Consider the following 25,107-nt stretch of genomic DNA (forward strand, 5'->3'; position numbering starts at 1 on the left):
TCCTCACCAGCAGAATAGTGAAGTTCTCCAGCACACTGTTCATCATGTACTTCTCAGGCAGGTGTTTGAGCTTGTGGATGAAGTTGATCATGTATTCACACATCGGAGAGCGATTGATTCTGTAGACGAAGCGGCCATTTTCAAACCTTGCGTACTCCGTCTGACAAAGGCAGAGATGGAAATCAGTCATCACACAACACCCATCACTTTCTGTGAGACAGAGGACCTTCAGAGACATTGACATTTTGCACCGCAACAACACGCGTCCTCACCTCCACCTTCTCGACCACCTGCTTGCCAAAGGAGCAGACCTTGGTGGAGCAGGTGATGGTCATGTTCTCCGAGCTCTCGTATTGGCTGGTGACGCCGTAGAAGGCCGCGGGGTCGTCCTGCATGTTGTGATTGAGGTCCGCCTGACAAACACAGGGCGAGAACACCATTAATGTGAGCATGAATGTCTCTGATCAAAAGCCAACAAGAGAATCATCTGCATTCTCACAAACATGAGAACAAACATAAAAAGGGAAGCTGTCCATTCCCTGTCAGCAAAGCTGGCCAACAGCGCCCTCTGCTGGTAGCTCAGTCACTGAACTATGACATCTGCTCACACTGCTCTGTAGCATCTGGCACAGGCTGACTGGATCTCTGTATTACACAACTAGAACTGATGTCAAACGTCATCTACCAGTCAAAAATACATCTGTCCTAATTTGGGCAAATGTCAAAGTTTTTTAGAGTAAGAGTCAAAGAAAAAGCTCTTCTTCAGTGTGAATATTGTGTTTCTTTACTCCTCTGTGACAGTAAACTAAATATCTTTGGGTTGTGGACAAAGCGAGACATTTCAGGATGTCATCTTGGTCTTTGGGAAACATCGATCGTAATTTTTCACCATTTTATGAAAATGTATAGACCAAACAATGAATTGATTGATTCGAGAAAATGATCAACAATCAAAATAGTCTTTGCTTACAGTCTTACATGAAATAAAGGTAGAGGCTGTCATTGCCCACCCCTAGTGACAGGTTTAAGCATTAACTCATATCTTTGATTTTATTGGTCTACAAAAACACATTTCACCTTCAGGCAGTTAGATAGTTAATGTGCACTTAGTTTTGATTAGGAGGTGAACAGATAGTTTTCATTGGAGCTACTTTCTCCTGGAGAAAGAGTCCCTATGAACATTTTCAGAGAGGTCTGTGGATTATCAAAGCACAGATACTGATTCTGGAAAATATTGTTAATCTGTGTCTCCATATTGTAATTTTACTATTGTCATTTCTGTCTGTCCGTCTATTTGAGGTCTTTTTCTGCACTTTTTGGTATCTTTAAATACTTCTGAATATCTAAACTTTAAAACAAACAATGCTTGGCTGCACAGCATGAGCTTGTACTGACTGACAGAATGGTAGACAGCTGCTTGTGACAAACTGTGTAAAATATTTTTATACCGCCAACAGATTTCTGTTCCTCTTTACTGTACAGGGAGGAAGCCCAGACCTCACAGATCTGACCTATAAAATGGCTGGATTCTAATCCAAAACACTATTAAGTATATAAATAATGAGACACTAATCTACCTTATTAAAATATTGGAAGACACTTCAGAAAAAAAAGATTCTTGTGTAAGTTTGTGTCAGTGAAGTTGTTTAATCAGAGCAGTGAGAACATGCTGCACCTTCATTACAGACCGACACAAGTCCACAAGAGTTTTTACTACTTGTAATGAGTTCTCCGAGGAGAACTGTGTGTCAGGGCGGAAAACACACACACACACACACACACACACAATATGCTAAGTCACCAACTTGCACTCACACACGCACATGCACACACACGAATATCAAACTGTGCTCTATTAAAGCAGCAGATTATCAGAAACACGCTCCATTGTGGTAGATCAGAGAGCTTTTTAATTAAATTCAGAGGGGAGGCTCCTGACATGGCAAGCAGACACACACACACACACAGACACACGCACACACACACGCACACACACACACACACAAGCACACACACACACACACACACAAGCACACGCACACACACGCACACACACACACACACACACACACAAGCACACGCACACACACACACACGCACACACACACCCCTCTCTTTCTTTGTTTTCATGCTACAATCACAGCTCATCACTTCTACATTTATTGGTCTGCAGGGTTCTTGTGCTCCTGCACGATCAGACTGTCGACAGCCTCGCTGCTCCGTTCAGATTCATCTTGTTCAGCGCTTTTAATAATTAACTTTTGGTTAAACCACGCCCCCAAACAGGTATTCTCCAATCATAGCTTCGCAACCGTCAAGCTTTGAATTTCTCTGCATGCTGGAGTTGCACATAGTGCAGTGTGGTGGCTTCTTCTTTTACACTTTCCAAAACTAAACACACAAGAGTGAAGGTGGACTGGATTTGGATAATGGATAACAGCGGATCTGTCAGCTGTAACGACAGTTATCTGCAGCTGTTAGCATGTCCAGCTGGCTTACTTACTGCCTACAATAGTGACTTAAAGGTGCAATATGTAAGACTTTTACTTTAAAATAATGAAAAAGTAACTACAATGATCAAACAGAATGTGAAGGAATAACAGCTTTGACTTTATCTAGGTCTATGTATTGTATAGCAGAGATATCTGCTGAAGTTGGCATGCTAACCAGATAGCAATAGAGATAGTGTTACATTCAGTAATAACACACTGCAGTCCTCATCAAAGTGAAAGATACTGTTTAAAAATACCATCAGTAAAGAATAACTCGCTAAGCTAACTTTTACTACTTTACTTGATGTAAATGAGCAGCCCAACAGTGTAGTGTAATACTGATCTCACGTTTCTTCCTTATTATATTTGCTGCAATACAAGAACAGTTCCTTTATTTCCATTTCTTACATGGATCATTAACTGGCAAGGTGCTAACTGACTTCATGGGACATGTAGCTTTAGCCTTTTAGCATGATATGATCAAAGTAGTCATCAAGTTCCATTTTGAGACAAAGGGAAGTTGAAGGACGTGTTCAATTTAAGTGAGGATTGAAGCCACAGATCAGTCTGGAAGATGAAACTAAAATCTGACTTGTCACAAGTCTGAAATTACACTCTTGAAACTGTCGGATAGCAGAACAGATGAAAAGTCACTAATCAAAAGAAATGATTGAATGTGTGTTGCGTTCTGTTGCTAGGAGTTTTGAAAGTCCTTTGGTATAGTGCAGCTTTGAGAAAGAAAAGTAATGTGGCGCACACACACACACACACACACACACTTAGAGAAAGAGCGACCTGTGAGTCAGGAGGTGAGCAGGTGTTCAAACAAAGCGACTGTGCTTTCATCAACCCACCACCTCCATATCCCAGGTGGAAAGACAGAACACACACATACAAACAGGCACACGCACACACATGCACCTGTAAGTACAGACAAAGGCATGGCACTGGGTGGAAAAATACAGGAAATAAAGCGAGAACATGCTGACCTTGCTCATTGATGGCCATGAAAATTCAAAAACAGACTTAAGGACAAAAATGCCAAAGTACGAAATAGTTTCACTATCAAACCCGAAAAAAAAAAAAAAAACAGAAAGTAGCATTTATCTGCTCACCCAGAACTTGATCAGGTAGAAAGCGTTTTGCGGGCCCTTGGCGAACAGCTCCTTGAGGCCGCCTTTCTTCTCGGGGAATTTGTCGTAGATCTGCCTGATGTCCACACACTCCAGCAGGGGGTCGCTGTAGCTCGGGCTGCTCTGGCTGATGTGCACAAACATGTGCTTGTTGTACTGCGGGGAGGGAAACGGCTGAATCAGGCGAGGATGGAGGCAGAGAAAGTACAGACACCCTGAGTGAAACAGGATCTAGTCAAAGACCGACAGAAACAACACAGTGTTTTCTGTGGATCTGTATTCAGAGGGGCCCTTTCCTGATCCACCTTCTGTGCTGTATGTATAATATATATATTCAGTCAGATATTTCCTAAGTTTCTTACATCATGAGTTTTGGCCCTCCTAAACAGATGGGCTCCTTTCCACAGGACAAGAAACCAAAGCAGTCAAGAGACCGCACGGAAATTAAAGTTGACAACGCTAGATCAATAAAGGGACTATGGAGCAATGTTTTATAAGCAATTCCATGTTTGATGTGTATCAAGAGGTCTACTGGCACACGCAGAGGTGCTCAAATCTGTGCCCATCAGCATGCTGGGTAAATTGATTCCAAAAAAGTTGGGACTCTGAAACAAAAATAAAAAAACAGCCAGCTTTAGGACTGCACAATCAAATCACACTCTTAACATAGCAGTGATGAAGCAGTGTACTGGTGATTTGATTGTGCAGTTTTTACATTATTGAAAACATTAAAGTTATTCATGTCTTCACATGTGCTCTATGTAAGAATTTTAGTTTCAAACGTTAAGAAAATAACTAAAATTGTTCACTGAATGTGAAGAAATAACAAGTTTGATCAAAAATGATTATGTCAAAATGTCTATAGTGCCGCAGACATTATATTCAATATCTGTTAATGAATCCTACACACTGGATCTCTGCACAAGCCAAAGGTAAAGTAGTTTCTACCTAATCATTAGGCTGAATAAAACACTATTGTAAGATGTATTACTGAATATGAGCTAAACTGTTTTTTTTGTGTAAACCCACTTGTCTTTATTCTACCTGATTTTCTTCACTAAGATAAAATAATTTGTGATTCAGTGGATTTAAACTAATCGTGTGTAAGACAGCGTTGATTAATCACAACTCAACCGTTCAGCCCTACCTACTCAGGTTCTACAATCATTTCTGGATTCTCCTTCAACAGCTGTAGTCTCCTTTGTCTTTGTCTACCATCGAAGCCAAATAATACATTTTCTACAGTGAAATGTTTTGACCTCTGAGGCCCACATTTACAGCGATGTAAAATTATGCAGGAAACGTAACATCTTTTGACAAGAGGGTCTATTTCAAAGTCAACAGAGAACAGTTCGAGGTTTTTACTGTCTAAACAGAAAGCAACAAGATGAATGCCAGCTGTCTGTGTGCCCGAGGTAGAAAAATGACAGTGTGTCCACAGTGTGGCAGGATGATAGATAGACTGAGCAGACAGAGAGATAGAGCTTTACAAAGGTTATTCATACTAGGATACACACAAAGGGCTTTAACGCTGTTCTCTGCTGTGGGGTTATCTGTCATCTCTGTTTATGGGACAATGGGGAGTGCTTATTGTAGACTGGTGCTCTGTGTGTGTGTGTGTGTCTGTGTGTGTGTGTGTGTGTGTGTGTGTGTGTGTGTGTGTGTGTGTGTGTGTGTGTGTGTGTACTCACTGCCTCCTGGTCCCTCTGTGTCTCCAGGAAAGATGAAAACTCCACCAGTCGTAGTTTGGTGGTGCCGATGGAGCGACCCTGCCACGCCGGCTCTCTGTGTGTTTGGGCTGCAGTTGGTGGCTCGTAGCCTAGACAACACACACGGACAGTTTGACCTCACTTCATACCACAGTCATGTTTTTTAACAGGGTCAGCAGCAACGCCAACATCATCCTTAGATAAAAACATGTAAAAATGAATGTCATTACTGCAGTCTCGTGGTCAAAGCCTGACTGAGGCGAGGCTGCAGCCATGAAAAGCGCTTGGCAAAGGCAGGAGTAAAGGTGTAACAGTGATGAGGACCCAGTAAAATCTCTTGGGTGCTGACTCAAAGCTCATACACTCCATTAGTGCCATTGTAACCAACAGCTGCCATCCCAATACTGAATATTGACAACCCTGCATGGACCTCAGGGAGCTGCCAAAAACTCATTGTGAGATATCAACAATACACCAGAGTCAAATGGCAAGTTGCGTTCTTAAATTCCTAAAAGTAGCCATTGTTGACCAGTGTTAATACAGCTGGTGTTTTACAAACTCCCTGAATGGGGATGAAGCTGCGGTCATGATAACCTGAGAGCAGGTGATGCCAGGAGACTCACCGCCTGGAAAACATCATACTGTGTGGCCTGTGAATGCTGACACACATGTTTTTTCCCTACACAGTCTTGATTAACAATCTAAGCAGTCTGTCCGTTTACAACATTCAACATTGAGGGCAGACCCAGCCTGCTATTAAGTTCATATTCCACCCAAAGTGAAAGACAGTTAGCTAAGCCTATTAGCAAAAGCACACATTCCCACTAGAATCAGCTAACTAGCTTTCAGCTAGATTAGATTTCTACACATTTCAACACCTGCTGAGTCATCAGCAGCTGCACACTCAAGCACAGCAGGGCTCAAGAGTCCAGTTGTGGTAATGGCAGCTCCGTACATTAGCCAGTGATTCAAATCACCGCCTGTGTGTCCGATGGAAGGTAGCTACAATTATAAACTGTTTGTGGTTGTGATGAACTAATAACAGCACAGACATCGTTGGACCAAAACAACATTTCTCATGCACAGGAGAGCACTAACGCAGGGTAGACTTACAACACCAAGCAACACCTACAACACAAATAGGGAGAGTGGGATATCTTGTCACAGGTAAGTTGTCACACTGGCTGTATCTCCAACACCAGAGGGCGCTATCTTGAAAATCTGACAGTTGCGTCTGCCATATATGTTCTGAAGTCATTCTGCTCTTGACATGCAGTTTATGAACTGAGAATCATTTTCAGATGTTTTAACCATAAACGTGAAAAAACTAGTATGTTCAATTATGTTAGCCAGCTAGCTTGTGGTATAGCTAGCATCAGGGGCAAATCATCACAGGTAGCAAGTTTACATATTTAATGCAATAACCAATGCAGCAAATGACAATTGACTGAGTTTGACTGATGAGTCATAGTTAGGATGAATTATTTGCTTTTAGTAATCTGTTTTTAAATGTATTTATTTTCAGTGACAGTTTAGCTGCTGATAGGACAACTTGTCATGAATACAAACTCTTTAAAATACTTAAACATTTATAACTCTATAGTAAACAATACAATTTAAAGTTTACACATTTGTGTGAATGTGAAAGCAAAAAGTGTGACAAGATGTCCAACTCATGTCCCCACTAATTTCTTTGTGAACAAGTATTTTAATATCAGTTCAACTTTGATGTTTTTAGAGTAAATACTGTAAGAAGTTACGCAAAGTTATTAATTAAAAGTGATGTCAAAAAAGTCAGATCAACACCATTTTTCTCTTTTTGACCTCTTCACAGGACAAACCTCAGGGTGCACTGGAGACCCGGGTGTGCAGACTAAGTGAAAACCTCCCTGTAGAGAGCCAGCGGCCTGAATGGCAGGAGAGAAGACCGCCTGTTCACTTCACAGAAAGGAGATAATTGTACCGGGGTCCCACTCACCTGAGATTGTGGTGGTCCCTGCTGTCTGCACAGAGTAGGCTTGCTGAGAAAACGGCTTGATACTGAAAGAAGCGGAGACACAGGCAGACAGAAATTAACAAGGGTGAAAGAAGAAGAGGCACAGTATGACCAACCAGTCACATTGCACCTACATTACACTGAGATGAATTCTGTTCTGTGTCTTCTATGAACATTAGCAGGAGCACAGATGTCAAGAGCATCTCTGAGTTCAGTTACAGCAACAGCAGCCCCATTATCATCATCATCATCATCACATGACAATGAACCAGGCTTGAAATTGAAGCACGATGATCCTCGCTAGCCTTGAGAACTAGTGTAACATATGGAGACAGCAGGAGAGCAACACTCTGCATATGGCTTTTATGACAGACAATAAAGTCAGTCAGTGTTTTGACAAGATGAGAAGAAACAGCCATCAACCACGCGAGTCAGCCAAACTCGCTCCAATGGTTTCTTAAACATCAGCTGAGAACTCAAGTCTGAAGGAGTACATGAAGAGGTTTATGAACGAGTGACTTGGGAGAAATATTTGGATATTTTAATCTACTGCAAGAAAGAAAACATCCTGAACAAGTTCTCTTGGAAACTGTACATGTACAGTAGGTACAGGTGAGCATAATCTGGATCACAGGTCGTCAGTGTGGAACATCTTCTAATGCCAGCATCAGACTGTGTCAGGTGAGGTGATCGTCATTACTGAACTGGCCAAGAAACATGAGCAGAAAACTGGCCAGTCATAGCCAGCTAGAAGCAGTCCACTGGTCTAGTACTGTACCCTGTAACATGGCTGGACTCATTAGGACAGTTTGAAAACTAATGATCAACATTGATACAGCAGATGCAGAGATGTTTTATTCCATACATTCTTCTGCCTTTTTAAAACCTGGTGCTACACCAGAGCCAAATGTGGAGCCATTTTTAAATTCATTTCTTTTATCTGCTATCAGACACAAAAAACACTGAAACTGATAATGGGAAAAAAGCTGAATATCAGCGATTATCTGGTAATCGGCCAGGCCAATAATTGGTCTACCCCTAGCCTACATTACCCACAATGCAACTGAGCCACTGAGTCGCATCACTGGAGGCCATTGATCAGATTACATGCAGCTTCCTCTGGAGGCACAAACGAGTGTGTTAAATTGGTGGAGTTACCCTTTAAGGACTGGTGTAGGTTACAGAGGAGGTCATTAATGTGTCAGGGACCGACCTCACTTATATGTGATGACACACTGTTAACCTGGAACATCATCGCTACATGAAGAAGGACTTTTCCTTCCTTCTGGCTGTAGAGTATATGAGTGAAGTACAGCTGTTTGGCCCCGTTTCCTCTTCTGTGAGGTAATTAAGAAACTGCTGCTCATCCTCTGAAGCAACGACAACACCGCCTTCTTCTGACTCTACTTTTCACTAACTCTTCTTTATATAGCACATTCTCTATCTGATGAAGCTGCTTTTCTATATATCATGTATTGATCTTCTGATGGTGTGATCACTTTTGAGCTGCCTGATTCTGCTTTCGGTACAACTGATCCATTTCTGCAAAGTGTGTTAGAATCCATGCACTGCCCTCTTATACCCCTTTTCACTGGTCAGAACTTAAACCTGCTAAGATCCGGATTTTTTGTGGAATGGGAATGTGAAAACTCTGCATATACACCCGGGTCTGTCGGCCCTGCAGTAGACACGGGTTTTTATCATGCTCAGTTTTGATCTAAACGTAAGACCCGTGTGAAGACGCTAAATTACGCCGCGCGAAGTGATGAAGCGTTATCGACATCCGGTGGGGGTGCGTAAACAAGGAAGGAATTTGGGATGCAGTCTATTCAAGGACATTTTATTATTGGACACAGAGCCCGGTCATCCCTATGAAAGCTGCTCAGTGGTGTTTTAAAGCCAAAAAAGTCTGACTTCCTGGCTGTGAAAATACCTGGATCGCAGACCAAGGTGGCTAACTTCCGGTTTAGCGCCCGGCTAACTTGATGATGGATAAAATCATTTAATCTAGACTTTCCAAATGTGGCACTGACACTTTCATTTAATCTCTGAATCCTCTTTACATACTCTTTATGTGACAATACAAGAGATTTCCTATGTGTTCTCAGACTTTTAGACCCAAGTGTATGTATGCAGAGTGTTGCAGGTCTGACGTCATGCAGTCTGACCTCAGAGTTAAGATGCTGGGCTTTAACAGGACAGTTATCAACAGTGACTGAAATGTTTTCTTTACATACGTGTGGTATATAAAAACAAGAGAAATCAAAAAGATCACTAGCTTGCTCTGTTGCTTCCAGGAGAGGTAGAATAGCTCACCCTTAAATAAATAAGAGTGAAATCTAGTTTACTGACACAACCAGACCTATACTAAACAATAAAGGTCAAAGCAGCCACATAAATCAAAGCAGAAAATCAGTAACTACATTAGATATGAGTGTATAAGGTGAGTGTGACTTACTCTTCTGCGGTAGAGCTGGACTGTCCTCCAGGAATCATCCCCTGCCACAGCTGAGAAGAAACAGAGACACACACATACACACACATGCGTTAATACACTGGACCGGCGTGTGATGTTATGTGTGTACCAGGACTTCAAACTGAGCATATATGGCCACCGGGTTGTACAAAAAATTGCTTCATGTCCTTGTGTTTTCTGGATCTATTTGAAGTATGTGTGTGTGTGTGTGTGTGTGTTTGTGTGTGTGTGTGTGTGTGTGTGTGTTACCTGTGCGCTGCCGGGGAAGCTGCTCCGTACTAGTCCAGGCAGGAGCTTGCTGTGTATGGCGGTGGCTGAGACGATCTGCGCCGAGGACATGGTGGAGATGCTCTGAAGAGCCTTCTCCTTGGCATTCTGGTCCTGCACAGCAACAAACACACACATTCTCATCTTCATCACCTTCAGGTCCTACACCACTTCATTCAGTAACGAAAGGCAGGAAATTCCTGAAATTCTACAGAATGACTGAAAAGACATGAGATTTAAAATCCAAGTGAGACGACAGCCCTGAAGGGTGAAAATCATAAAGGCTGGTCACACAAATTAAATACAGTGATTTGAGTAAACCTGTCAATATGAAAGGGCTCATTTTCCTCATGAAAGTAGAGAAAAGTAGCAAAACACTTAGAAATTAATGTTTTTCTTTGTATATTTTAGCAGGACTTGCTCCACAGACAATAAAACACTAATTAAAATAGCCGGAGGAAATTTTAGTAAATACAGTTCAGGGAATAAAACAGGAGACTAAACTATTCATAACAGTTTCAATGGTTTTGACAGGCAAAGCAGAGGTAAGGCTCTGTCAGCTTTAATATTTAACCTCTCAGACCTTTCTAATAATCTGCCTCCCAGTGATGTTGCAGAGGGATTAGGAAATATACCTTTCCCTGTGCATGTGTAGTTCGGGTGTGGTGGTCTGGCTTGCAGCCCTGGGGGGGAAGTCATGGCAACAACAGCGGCGAGCGGAGCGCACAAAAGCATGCAGCCAAGCTAAACGTGCTTTACAAAACAAAGTGAACATCACTGGTCGGGGCCGCTGCCTCGGGGCAAGATTTACAGGAAGTCTGAACATGTGGGCTCATTTGTAACATCTAAACTGAAAGCAACATGAAACTCAGAGCAGAAAACAGCTGAATGAAATGGAATTAGAGGCGCTGCGATAGCTGCAGGATCACTAATTGGCAGCTTCACTCAAGTTAATTGGCACTGAGTGAAATCTCTCCTCCTAGGGGAGGTAATAACATTAGTAGAGGTAGTGAGATGGGAATCTTGCTGGATTTTCATATTAAATACCAGAGACCATATGGGTTTGATAACATCCTTGACCCTGAACTCATTTCTTTGAAAGGACTAACCCTTGATTTTAACAGGAAACAGCGGTGAAAGCTCTTACATCGGACTGTAACGCCGCGCAATTTTGATTTGCTACTGGCAAATCCATGTTAGATAGTGCTGAGGAAATCCATTCATAATTAAATTATTTATTAATACATTTTTCTGGGTAATCTATTTATTGTATTGTAGGTATTTAATCAAAGATAAGGCGGCCAGTAAAGTGTCAGTCCTCTCAGCCCGGAGCCCCATTTGTTTGAGAGAGTTTGGTTTTGTTAGGTGAATATTTTCTGAGTGAGATCAATTCATTGGATTTGATAACAATAAGAAGTGTCATCAGACGTCTACATATCTTAGCCAAAAAATGCCAAATATTTCCCAGTTTCAGCCTCTCAGATGTAAAGATTTGCTGCTTTCGTCTGTTTCGTATCATCTGAAGAGGATTACCGTGAGGTTTTAGAGTGTAACCTTGGGCTGTGGGAAATTGAATCCAACAAGAAACGTGGTCGGGTCCTTTGGATAGAAAGCGCTTTATTGCTCCTGATGAGCAGGTCTGCCACCAGTGTATGAATGTGTGTGTGAATGTGTGTGTGAATGGGTGAACGTGGCGTGTGTCGTTAAGCACTCTGAGGGGCTGGTAGGCGAGGAAAAAATACTCCACAGCACGACTCACAATTAAAATATTAATTACGTGCAGATAATAAAAAGCTGTGATTAATATTGCCTTTCGAGCTGTCAACACCTGCAATATATCACCATAAATCAGCTGCATTCTTTTTCATTAAGTTACAGATTAATCCAACATCAACATGGCTGAACATAACATCCTTCAGACCTGTGGGTAATTTAGACAGAGACTGAATGTAGAGTTTACAATTTGTCATGTTAAACAACAATATAATTATCTAAATAAGTTGTATCATGATACATTTTTATTCAGCTACACTGCACTGTTTTAATCCAATTGAACTATTTCCCAATCTCATAACTAGAGCCTGACCGATGCCTCTGTTGGCTGATATTATTGGCCGATATTGGAAGGATATATCGGCGTATATATCATCCAGTATGGGAAGTGAACATTTTTAAAGAGATTATTGTGCAGTAAAAGATGCTTGGGGTCATTTGTGGTTATTAAATTCAAGTAAAGTGTACTGCACTGACATCATTCCAGACAAAATGTCATTGTTAAATTGTGAAATTTCCTGCCATGTCTTTGTCACAGGTGTTTATGGCCACATCTGAGGGATCATTGCAAAATAATGAGTGAATATCAGCTGATATCACAATTTTTACTTTAATATCTGTATGAAGTATCAATGGAGCTCTACCCATAACAGTGTTATAATAAGATTGAACAGGGCTCGAGGGTGTGGCTGTTTTAGTTGCACCTGCACCCAAAAATATGTCGACTTTACATTTTTAATTGGTCCCACTGCTGCGGATGAAATGAAACAGTTTTTTTTAAAAGGTGTACCATGTAGTTTGGGGGAAGACAATTTAATCAGATGAGAAATATCTTCTTTGAATAAGGAAAATAAGGTCCAAGAACACTGTTTGAAGCTAGAAAGGTGGCAGGGTCCGCCACATATAAACAAAGCAAAACAGTATAAATTGTGTTGTCCTTTAAGGTCAGTTGGTTTATTCAGTTTATTCAGTCATGAAAACAAATAGTTTGTTCATTAAGTTTGTTTAGGCAGAAAAAAAAATCAGTCAATGAAGATCTTTCTCTTCTCATTAAAAATTAAAGCCTTGTTGAATAAATACATTAAACAAATACTTTTAGAGTAAAAACATTATATTCAGATATACTGCATCATCATCAACATTTTGACACACTGTATGTTAGAAAAACTTTACTATCAATTCTAATGAACCAGCTGTCATTTATTTTATGACAGCAAACATCAATTCAGCCTTCGCTTTGTCCCAATTCAGAATTGCGACCGCTCCTCTCGGAAAACAAGCGCTCCTTTGTCGCTTTACATGAAGTTAATTACAACCAACAGTGAGAAAGGCAAAGAAAGAGGGAGAGAGGGAGGAGGAGACACGGAGGGGAAGAGATTAATAGACTGAAAGGAGGGTGGAGAGAGTGTAAGAAGAGGGAGGGAAGAGGAGAGGAACAAATGAATGAATGTATGGATATAAGAGAATGACAGGAAGGGGGGAGGGGGGTGAAAACCTTAACAGGCTTAATTAGACACCTAGGATACTGCGGTCATTGTGACAGGCATCCGTCCAGGCCCAGTGAAAAGTTCAAAAGCGAGGGACTAACACTGAATCCAGAGTGCTTTTGTGCAGTAGAGGGAGTAAAATGATTACTGTTGTGTGTGAAGGCTTCAGGACGGACACATTCTCTTCATTCAATAGGGTGAAAATCTGTTATTCAAACAGCAGTCTTATAGATTTTAATGCTGGTAATTGCTGTAGTATTTTTACACTTAATTTCCCAGAGATCACATCTTCACCAGTGTGCTGAATACTGTGACGTCTTTTTCCTTGAACTTTCTGTTAGAGCTCAATTCTGTTAATGCCATCTTTTTCTGCCTTTTCATCCATAATGGCCATCAGTGTTTATCCTCCCTCATCAGCTGCAAACACTTGTGGTCCTTACCTTTAGTTTAGATTGAAACTCCCTGGATTTTCTTCTGGCTAAGACCTGGATGTGACTGGATACCTGGAGGAGAGGAGAGGACAAGGAGGAGGAGGAGAGGAGAGGAGGAGAGGAGAGGAGAGGAGAGGAGGGGAGAGGAGAGGAGAGGAGAGGAGAGGAGAGGAGAGGAGGGGAGAGGAGAGGAGAGGAGAGGAGAGGAGAGGAGAGGAGAGGAGAGGAGAGGAGAGGAGAGGAGAGGGTAAGAGGAAGGGGGTTGGAGGGTAGAAAAGAGAGGTGGAAGGACCAAACAGTGAGTTGCCATGGTTATGAAAGGACTACTGGGTATACACACACACCCACACACACACAAATGCACGCGCAAACACATACACGCGCGCACTTCTCCCCTGACAACAGTGAATAGACTGATCTATGCACATCTTTTGAGAGAGCAAGGAGACACCTGGGAACACAGGCCAGGAACTCAGATACTATGATGACACCCCACACAGGTGGTGTCACTGCATGTTCTGTCGAGCGATCGAAATTATTGTAATTCTTCTTTTCTTGAAGGAACCGGTCCCCCAAAAATGAAAATTCTGTCATTATCTACTCAGCACCATGCCGTTGCAAAGTGGGGTGAAGTTTAGTGGTCTACTAAACGTGGAGAGCCAAATTGATTTGAAAAGACGTAATTTAAACCCTCAGCGTGCGGTCCAGCTCCTGCTCACACTTCAGACAAGGTTCCACGCTAACACTTTTAGCTGCTTAGCTACTTGTAGATAATGTCTTTTCAAATCAATTTGAGATCTCAGGGGCTTAGAGACTTGGATAACGCCAGACAAGCTGTATGGAGCCATTTTAATTTTAAATTAATTTGTTTTTTATGTTGTTTTTTTATGTTTTAAAGCAGGTCCCCATCTACTGCAGTTGTTTAGGAGAACGCTGTGACGCTGTTTTGCTGTGACGCTCCAGAAATGTTGTTTTTGGACTGAAACTACACTTGACTTTCATCAGCATGGGGGTGAGTGGATAATGACTGAATTTTTATTTTTGGGTGAACGCTTCCTTTAATGAAACATACTATTGAAAAGCATCCATCATATTTCCAATTGACTTCTGCTGTGTATCAGTCACACATGTCCACACCCACCTAACATCACAATTGTCACAACAACCACAGCAATCATGTGAGTTTACCTTTAGGACGGTGACCCTTAACCACAAGAGCTGACTGTTACAACATTTCCAACACTAAAAATGTGCAACTTTAGAAAGCCTATACAATTCTGAGTCCTTCACAATGTTTTCTTTGTTAATAAAGGGGAATTATGTAGTTTAGGAGAAGAAATTCAAACTCAGACATGTTTATTTTTCCATAACTGAATAAACAAGCTGTTCTCAGAGGAAAATAAGCTCCCAGAACACTTTATGGTCAGTTTGTTTATGCAGTTTATTCAGTCATGAAAACAAAGAGAGTTTGTTTATTTAGTTTGTTTAGGCAGAAAAAAAATGATTAAAATTTCTTCCCCAAAACTACATAGTGAACCTTTAAATAACACCACCATTCTCATATATTTCTCCAAATGAAGAAAACCGACCCTTTAATTCTTGCAAAGTGCAGCTACAACTTCTTTTTATTCTTCCCAAACTTCGGGCATGACAGTTCAGTTTTTCAAGTCTTTTTTTAAATCACCACAGTTAGCACCGTTTCCCTCATTATGTCTGTATAATGTGATATGCTGTGATACATACGGCAGACAGTGTGATTGGATTTGATGCACACTCCCATTATTACCTGTTTCCTCGTCCGCGTCTTGCCTGTTCGGAGCTTGATATATCTGGCTATCAGCTCATTTCGACCTGGAGGGAAAAGACACAGAACATACAAATGAAACATGCATGTGGTTTTCTCTCCAGCGCGCGCACACACACACACACACACACACACACACACAAACCCCATTTGAACTATCTTTCTTCCTCACAGACAATCACAAGCAGAAATCATATGACCCTGACAAACAACTTAGTGCCTGATTTAGCACTGTTGACCCAGCGACCCTGTGACGTGCATTTTCACAGAGTAGTGCTGTAATCACCGATACCCCTGTTGAGCCCTCCACACACACACACACACACACACACACACGCACACAAAATCACACACGCCATGGCCCTGAATACACATGACCCAACAATACAGGCATTCATGCAGACCGGCCGTCCCCTGATTAAAGGAACCAGCAGGCCAGCTGTACCCATGCTTACGTGTGTGCACGTACGCGCACGCACACAGACACACGCTTACAATGCTGAATAATTCAGCCCATTCAATGGGGAGCACAGCAAACTCAGCATGACCTGGCTAGTATAGATTAGTGAGGGAGAGGGAGACGGAGGGAGAAAAGAGGGAGAAAACACAGAGTTACATCCACAAAACCTGAGACAGAGAAGTGTGTGTGTGCGTGTGTGTGTGTGTGTGTGTATCCATAAACACGATGGTTGATCGATGCATGCCTGGTCAGTATTGCACTCCAGCAGCCTCCAAAGTCTGACCAGGTTTATAACGTTAGACTCCTCACAAGACAAAGAGGACTGTTAAGTGTTAAATATTTAATGCAATTATGTCATTTGACTGTTATTTTATTTGCTAACAAGCATGTTTGTGGCTGCGTGGCTTAGTTTGGTTTGTCTGCTGGCCTGTTTTTCTGTTGCGACCAAGTGGAAAACCAAAGTCAGGCCAGCTGGCCAACTGATGGTCAAGATCAGCACAAAGCCAAACCTCTACACACTACCCAAATGGCTCGCAACAATAGCCCTAACTAACTAGCAGATGGTGTGTGTGCATGTGTGCGCATGTGTGTGTGTGTGTGTGTGTGTTCTGACCAATCCCACTCTCACTGAGATAGGGAGCTTAGACCGATAACATCTACAGCTCCACATGCAGGTGTTTTCCTTCTAGCAGTCAAAAGCTGTGACTGACGACAGCACCCACGCAAACACACACACAAACGCATGTATATACATGCGTGAGTGCCAACACACACACATACAGAAAAGACACGCACACACACACACACACACACAAACACGCGCACAGTGAGTCCTGGCTGCGGAGGCTGACATCTGACTCCAGAGGGGCCAGCTGGTCTTTCTAGGAGGCTTAACGGTGAATTATCATCCTTCACTAACCCTGCGGCACACATCCCTCGCTCCCGCCCTCCCTATTTCTCAAAAACTCTCCAGCGCGCACACACACACACACACACACACACACACACACACACACACACACACACACACACACACACACCCCTCGCTCCATCCATCCTCTGTTCTGGCTGTTCCCTTTCTCCCCTCCTCTGTCCCTCTTGTCGTGAATGGGCTTCCCTTCTGCTCCCTCCCTCCCACCCTCTTCCTCTCTCTCTCTCCACTTGCCCAGTGAAAGACTTCAAGGCCAAAGTCAGATGGCCATTAACCGTGACGAACAGAAGCAACCCCCCCCCCACACACACACACACACACACACCCAACCCACTCCTCTATCTCCAGGCTGAAGCCAGTCTGTGAGCGAGCAGACGCACTCGAAAAACAGAATAAACACACAAGTTTGGCGATGAGGGACTATCCAGGAAAGATTTGCGAACGTGAAAGATGATCCGTGAAAAAGAAAGAAACAAGAGGAAGAATGGGGATAATAAAATCACAAAAACGATAATAAATAAATGTGAACATGAAGTCCAAATGAGGTGATGAGAGGATGAAATCACAAATCACATAAAAAGTGATTGAAATACTTTCCACAAGGCAGCAACCATGTCAACACCACACTGGAAACAAAATATCTACTGACCTGTGAGAGTGAGTAAGCAATCTATTCAAGTCTGCAGCTTCCTCTACTTTTCTTCCCTTGTCTTCTAAAGAAGCATCAGTGCTGTAGTTAACTGACCCCATGCTCAGTTAGCTGAGTGATTAAGAGCGTCAGCTGCTTTACAGAATCGCTCGAGAACGCTTTCAGAGTAAGTTCAAAGCCCTGCTGACCGCGCTCGCTAACAAGGCTGCAGTGGAGTGGTGTGTATTGTTGTGTACCCTGGGAAGACCTCAGAGACCACAGGGGCCGAACTCTGGCCCAGAGCCAGGCTGCACTATCGCAGAGCAGGAGTTCTGCTCGTTACGACATCCACAGGACACTAGGAGTGAACCTCTCCAGTTCAAGTTCACCTGTCAATCACGCAGCTTCAGCAACGAGACGCCTTTTGCAGATTTTGTCCTTTCTCTAAGTCATGTCAGTTCAGGTACAACAGCTCAGTGCTCCCGCTGACCACGCGGTTAATCTTTAATTTATTACAAACAGTGCCAATTCCTTTAAAAAGTAACTAAACACTGGACATTTTTCGGCTGCCAGGTGATGTCACCTGCAGGGAGCAACGGGTGGTGACATCACCTAACACCAAAGATAAGCCAGCAGCAGTTTGCAGTTACAATGGCTGCTTTATTAACTGCGTTTAAAGGAACTGAGGGAGGAAAACGTGTAGTTTCAAATGTGATGCCTCGCTATATCAAAGTGTGATAATGAAACAGACTCTAAAGTCCTTCCAACGATCACTTTTTTCACATGAACCCACTGTGACAATATTGTTCTATCCTTTGTTATCATTGTGTCAATATCTTGATGTTGTTGTGATGTTTCTTTATATATGTCAGTCATTTCATGAGTGATGGTTAAAGGTCTAATATGTAAGAATTGTCCACCTATCAAATTCATACTCAAAACAAATGGGGGGCAGCATATAACCGGTGTAACCACTAACCACTGCTGATTATCATAGTTAGCTAGTTAGCTCAGTTAGCCGTGCAGCTAGTGCTCCAGACCGGACTGAGTTTGGAGCACTGGGGGGGTGTTGGTGCTTACACCACTAGCATGGGGGCCGGGATGGGTCAGGGCTAGCTGATTAGCATGCTAACTCCAGTAGATATCTCTCCAACTGAAGACACAGACGTCACAACTTCAAAACTGTTTCTTCACAGTCGGTGGATGAAGATCAGCAACGCAGCCGCTGCACAGCAAACAGGCATCCAGTGTGTCCAGCCTGTAATGCTAGAGCAGTGGACTGCTTTTTAAAGCCCACTACATTACCCATAATGCAGGTTCACAGAGTTACCCTTTAACCGCTCAATGCAGTGAGAAAAGTTTGGATAAAAACACTTCTAAACAGATCAACAGAATAAAGTGTATCTGGCCAGATGTTTTGAAGCAATCTATATACTTTAGACTTCTATTTCTGGTTCTTGATCAGTCAGTGTCAAAGAGTATTGAGGCCCAACAGTAGTGTAAAGTTAGAAAATAAGGTTAATATAATAGTATCATGTTAAGTCAAAGTTGATACAACAGAGAACTTGTCTATTTCATTCCGTCCTTGTCAAAATCTGGCGCCTATATTACCCACAATGCAAATCAGCCACTTACAGTTCAGAGAGACAACACTCAAGGCAATGTGTTTGTGCAGCTCCCTCTGAAGCGACAAAAGACTATAAAACTTCTCACACCTGCAGCAGTACTCTCCAAAGACCGTTAAGACACTTGGAGAATCACGTCCATGTTAACCTAAGAGAACTGGTTCTTTCTGCTTCTGTTCCTTTGAAATGAGACTCATTTTGAGCTGAGTAACCAATTCAAGGAGACCTTTCCCCCCAGTGAAGGATGTGATGCAACACCTCCAGTTAGAAGGAATTCAATTTCAATCTTCATTCAATGGGAATATAGCCTTGTGTTATAAATCTGACACGAGGGATCAACTAATTTAATAAGACTGTACTGAAGATGTCTGGGAGATATTTGTAGTCTGGGTCACTGCCACAGCCTACGCTTTCTTCATTGCCATTCACAGTATGTTGTAGCCTTCTGTAATCCATCTGTTTGGAACATGTCCCTGATCCACAGCCTAAGACACACAGAAGGTTCAATACCAACTAATTGACTTTCATATAGTCCATATGACGTTTCTGTAGGAGACAAAGCCACAGGCCATTATACTGTACCTCTGCTGTACCTGTGCCAAGGATAATAGAGCTATTATTATTCACCATTTCATTCCCCTTTTGTATGCATCCATTTATGATTTCATGAGGTTATCCCTGCACTTTTCCACATTTTCTTCTCTTCTTTTCTATTTCAGTCCATTTCCCTGCAGCCAGAGGAAGTATTTTTAGAACCCCATAGGTCTCCTACTTACCAGATATTACCCTTTTCTTTTCTGGAGGTATACTCTCCTGCCACTCCTTTTACATTTAATGTAATGTTATGCTCAAGGAATCTGTAAATGCACCATTAATGACAACGGGGTGAGGTTTGAATAGCTTAGAATATAATGCCAAGTTTTTAGAGTAACCTCAAGGTTGTGTGCACACAGTATGTTGCCTTTGCACAAGGGGAAAAACATCATTGTGCTTCTCTTTTGCAAAAGAATGAAACAGCATGCATGAATAAAAATGCGAGCGTGTCCTCTCCTGTGTGCGGGGCCAAAAATAAACACGGACTGGATGCCGTTTCTTAATTCTAGTTTGCACAGATGTTCTTGTTACTATCAAAACCCCCCGGCCTCTATGCCAAACGCTGCTCTTCCTTCTCGCCATTTCGCCTTTTGAAAAGAGACACCATCTCGCTCAATGAGGTCACAGTGATAAACCTGTCAATAACTTGGACACTAAGTCAACAAGGTAAACAAACAGCGCTGAACAGGCCGCTGAGGCAGAGAACACAGTGAGTCTGATTGATTGGCGACTGATCAATAACACAGGGCTTCAACGGGAGTGTTAGTATCAGGGTGCCTTCTGCAAGGTCAGCATTTCAGGCTTTTCATTTTCTTTTCCTGTTTCAACATGACAAGGCCTCAGTGCACATGGAGAGGTTGCATTTATTGATTGTTTTCTTAGGTACTTGAGGGCTGTAGAAACACAAAACTGACATACTATCACATTGCCTGTTTACACATCCACCAGACACGGACCGATGTGAGCATTCATTTGACTTGGTCCAATATTCACTCTGTTTTTGTCAAGGAAAACCTGTCTTCTTGGTAGTTGAATGGCCCATTATGTTCAGAAGATAGTGGTTAACTTCGTCTGCCAGCTGTTGGTGCTAGAGTAGTGTACAGTGGCTTTATCACAGTTTTCTTGCTGAGAACAGCTTGAAATAAGGATGATGATGAAGATGTTAAAATGTTCAATAGACCTGTGGGGAAGTTTTTGTGGTTTTGTCTCAACAAGTACCACGTCTGAAGTGGGTACATGAGCTCAACCACGCCACAAGAGGTGAATAACATTTATTCATTCACTTTGGGATCTCAGGGTCTCTGGAGACTTGGATAAGGCCGAATGAGCTCTATGGAGCCATTTAAGTTTGTTTTTTTATGTTTTAAAACAAGTGCTCGGCTGCTTCAGTTCTTTAGGAGAAAGCTACAAGACTGTTTTGCTGTGAAGCTCCAGAAATGTTTTGTCTTCGAAACTTCGCAGGACTTTCTGTCCACAAGAGGGAAGTGTAGATACTGTATTTTCGATTTTATTAACTATTCCTGTAATACATAAAGAAATGATTGGTGCAGCTTTAAAGGTGCAATATGTAAGATTTTTTGATGCAAACGTTAACAAAAATAACTAAAATCATCCACAGAATGTGAGGTAGTGTCAGTTTCAACTTTGTGACGTCTATGTGTTATGTTGAAGAGATCTCTACTGAAGTTAGCATGCTAGCAACCTAGCCCTGGTCTATCCCGGTCCAAAGCTCCCGTGCTAGAGGTATAAGCACCAACACTCCCTCGATGCCCCAAGCTCACCGTCTGGACCACTAGCTGCACGGCTAACTCAGCTAACTAGCTAACAGCAGCTTCAGCATGCAGCACTTAGCCGTTACTCTGGTGATATGCTGCCCCCTTTTTGTTTTGAGCATTAATTCAACAGGTGGCCAATTCTTACATATTGCACCTTTAAAGAGACTACATACTTTTAAACAATTCACGGTTCCGAGGCGAGAAAATGTGTAAGGAAAAATAAACGTTAAATATCTCGGATTTAATTTAATACTCAGAAGCTTAAAACTCAAGTACTATCATAAAGAAATCAGTAGAGTGCACTCTGCAAACAGAGAGAGAGAAAAGAAAAAAACAACAGAGTGAAAGAGAGAGGGAGGGAGGCGCAGCTGGTGGCAGCCAGAGGACCATCTGTTCATCACTCTATTAGTTCACACACACACACACACACACACACACACACACACACACACACACACACACACACACACACACACACACACTCTCTCTCTCTCTCTTCCTCAGCGTCACGCTCATTCTCAGACATGTACAAATACACATGATGCACCTATAGCACACCTCTGTTTCCTGTCTTTTACAGATCGTGTTATTTCCTGAGTCTCTGACACTCGAGGCCCTGTGAGACGGCCCTCGCGCACAGCCCTCCATCCTGTAATTCTCACAGTCTGACACACCACGGCGAACGCTTCAACAGCTCGGCCAATCACCGCATGTGTTTATAACACTGTGCAGAGATGTCACATTCTAGCACACCGTGTGAATTAGTGTTGAACAATCAAAATTATCCACACTCTTTAAATAGGGTCCATCATCAGTCCCCCGCTATGCGATTTAAAATCATCCTCCTTCTGTACGAATGATTAGTGAGCAGAGGTGCAGAAACAATCTCACACATCAAACAGCTCGTCCTTTAATTAATCATCATCGATCGATAGAAAATTAATAAACAGCTATTTTGATCCGTCACTATAGGATAAACAAAGAATCTGAAGATTCATGTTGAAATTGGACATTGTCTAGATTTTTTACAAAGTAAGGCTTGCCTCTTGCCAGTGATTCATACAGCTTACACCCAGCTTCTTTCCATCCCCCGATCACTCACCGTACATCTTTCCTTCATCTGACAGTATAATCTTCCTCCTTCCACAGGGCGGGTAGATGGCCAGGGCCTCCTGGAAGCTCTGCTCGATGTCAGGGCTCCAGACCCCCTCAGGGTCCCCGTCCATGGTCTTATCTCCTCCTGAGTCACTAAGTCTGTCCATGTCCTCGCCTGCACTCTCACTGCCGCTCCAGCTACTGCGCTCCATACTGGCAGCTAACCTCAACTAGCAGACGTCAACTCAGGGCTAATGCCAGTGGTTTGATGCTAAGTCGGTGGTAAAAAGCTAATGGCAAACTTAAGCTTAAATGTTAATACCAATGGCAATAATTAACTCCCAGCGGGCACACCCAGCTGTGGACAACTACAGACTGAATGCAAATGCTAGCTGCTGCTTCCACAATGGTTATCCCAATGTTAGCTGCCAATAATAACAGTTGCAGGTAGAGTGTTGACAGCGCAGCAAGCTGGTCCACAATCCAGCATCAGGCAGCAGGAACCCTGGAATTGGGGGAAAAAAACAAGACAAAAAAAGGATTGTATTAGTTACCATTAAACACTGTTAACACAGTGTGAATCACAAGTAAAAGCATTCGACCATCAGAAGATGTTACATGCTTTGTATCACCACAGTGTTGGTGGTATATGCAGCTGAACAATGTTAAACTGCCTGCACCCGGTGTCTTCGAGTGGATTTTAGGGCTGTTGTATCAACTACAGATTATCTTCTGCATTTCTGTACGCAGTAACAACAGACACAAAGACTATAGTCGGCTCATGAGAGAGAGAAACGCCAGAACTTGCCATATCTAACCCTAGGCATTAACTTTAACCATTCTGTTAGTACACTGCCCTTTTATTGTTCATTGTTTTATTGTAACATATTTTAGCATACTCTTTAACTGCAGCCTGTTATTGTCTATTTCTCGCCAAAAAAGTTTTCAGAGACATATTTTAGAGTATTCTTTAGCTGTTGTTCGTTACCAGCCTGCCGCCATATTGTTCCCCGTTCAAAAAGGATGCCGAAGCAAAGCCAAGCAGCACCCAACTCGCTGTACTTCACCCATCAGCGGGAGTGTTTATTGGTCCGGTGGTGTGCAGCATCCTATTATTTTAAGTTTTCTACCTTTAGAACACAAAAAGCGATATCACAGCTCTTTTCTCTGTTTTCTCTAGTCATGTAGCACCAAATTAAAATATATATTTCTTTCTACAGCATAGAGAGCACAGTTTTTTATGCAAAGGCCATCTTTACAGCAGTGGGTTTCAAAAAATAAGTCCCATTTTGTTTCAGGCTGAGGGATGATTTGTTGGCCGCACAACTTCAACACAACACAAAAAAATAGGGTACAGTTTTTTCCAACACAACCCAGAAATCCATTACAGAAATCAGGCCAAAAATAATGGAAATGAGCCTCAGATTCACGCTGATATTTAGTCTGTGTTTCTACCAAGAAAATATTTTCTAGCGCAGTTGTAACTTCTGATCAACACATTGTAGGCCTCTGTCCCAGCTGCTAGAGGCAAATTATTGCTCCTTTTCATGTAGGAAATTGCCTATTTTGTTAAACCGTTGTGGTAGCCCAACATCAAATCCACATGCACATAAGTGGAGCAAGTGAATGAGGGGCAGACAGACAGATAGACAGGCAGGCAGGCAGACAGACAGACAGACAGACAGAGAGCACTACTACACACAGATACTAGCAGATTTAGGAAGGAAAAAAAAGAAAGTAAAAGGGCTTGCCAGCTGCCTACAATTCTTCTAAAATCCCCCACGGTAAACAGCAGGGTTGGCTCAGTACACACCACACTCACAGACCAACATATGCACACACACACTCACACACACACACACACACACATACACACACAATTACAGTGCCAGCTCCTTGGGCGAACACATGTCATTTTGTCTGGTCTTCTACTGTTCACACTTCCCATGCTCTGTCCCTTGCCACAGCCTGCACAAGCCTGTAGTGTGAAGTGTATGTCAGTGTGTGTGTATACTGTGAGTGTGTGTGTGTGTCTGCCTGGCTAATTTTAACACGATTACACTTGACAGTGTGCACACGCACACATGCAACTGATGCATGTAAAGCAGCAGGCAACATTGTGGACACATTTTAACCCCGTCCACACACTCGAGCCCAGCTCCGCGCTTTTTAACACCTGGGGGACAACACTAAGAAAACATCCGCTGGCTCACACTTGCAGCCATGTGTAATGAATGAGATCCGCTAGCTTTACTAGAGTTTGTCGTCTGGTTCTCTCTTCATGCTTATTCTATTCACCCTCATATCCGTTTTCTCTCCAACTTCCCACCCTTGCTTTCTTGCCCTCTTCCCTCCTGCCCTCCCCGAGCAGTTTTCCATTCAAACAAGGATTCATTCATCCAGCCGGCTGTACGGTTGAGCACCACCGGCA

At 42.6% G+C, this 25,107-nt stretch overlaps 1 protein-coding gene across 3 annotated transcripts in view; it reads right to left on the reverse strand.

Moving 5' to 3' along the window:
• LOC311263641 (transcriptional enhancer factor TEF-1-like) overlaps window positions 1-25,107 on the reverse strand; it is a 47,818-nt gene that overhangs the window by 4,956 nt on the left and 17,755 nt on the right. For 2 of the 3 annotated variants that reach the window (XM_084363852.1, XM_084363851.1), the window contains exons 2-11: window positions 22,684-23,181; window positions 15,551-15,615; window positions 13,774-13,836; window positions 10,056-10,187; window positions 9,789-9,838; window positions 7,313-7,374; window positions 5,317-5,444; window positions 3,608-3,781; window positions 273-413; window positions 8-160 (exon numbers count right to left, since the gene is read on the reverse strand). In XM_084363852.1, the coding sequence (XP_084219978.1) occupies window positions 8-160; window positions 273-413; window positions 3,608-3,781; window positions 5,317-5,444; window positions 7,313-7,374; window positions 9,789-9,838; window positions 10,056-10,187; window positions 13,774-13,836; window positions 15,551-15,615; window positions 22,684-22,888 (1,173 nt within the window). In that variant the 5' untranslated portion in view covers window positions 22,889-23,181. Of the gene's footprint in view, window positions 1-7; window positions 161-272; window positions 414-3,607; window positions 3,782-5,316; window positions 5,445-7,312; window positions 7,375-9,788; window positions 9,839-10,055; window positions 10,188-13,773; window positions 13,837-15,550; window positions 15,616-22,683; window positions 23,182-25,107 lie in introns of those variants that run through there. The other variant, XM_084363853.1, reaches the window with a different exon arrangement.

Source organism: Pagrus pagrus, assembly GCF_965226575.1.
Source record: "Pagrus pagrus genome assembly, chromosome: 10".
Lineage (NCBI taxonomy): Eukaryota > Metazoa > Chordata > Actinopteri > Spariformes > Sparidae > Pagrus > Pagrus pagrus.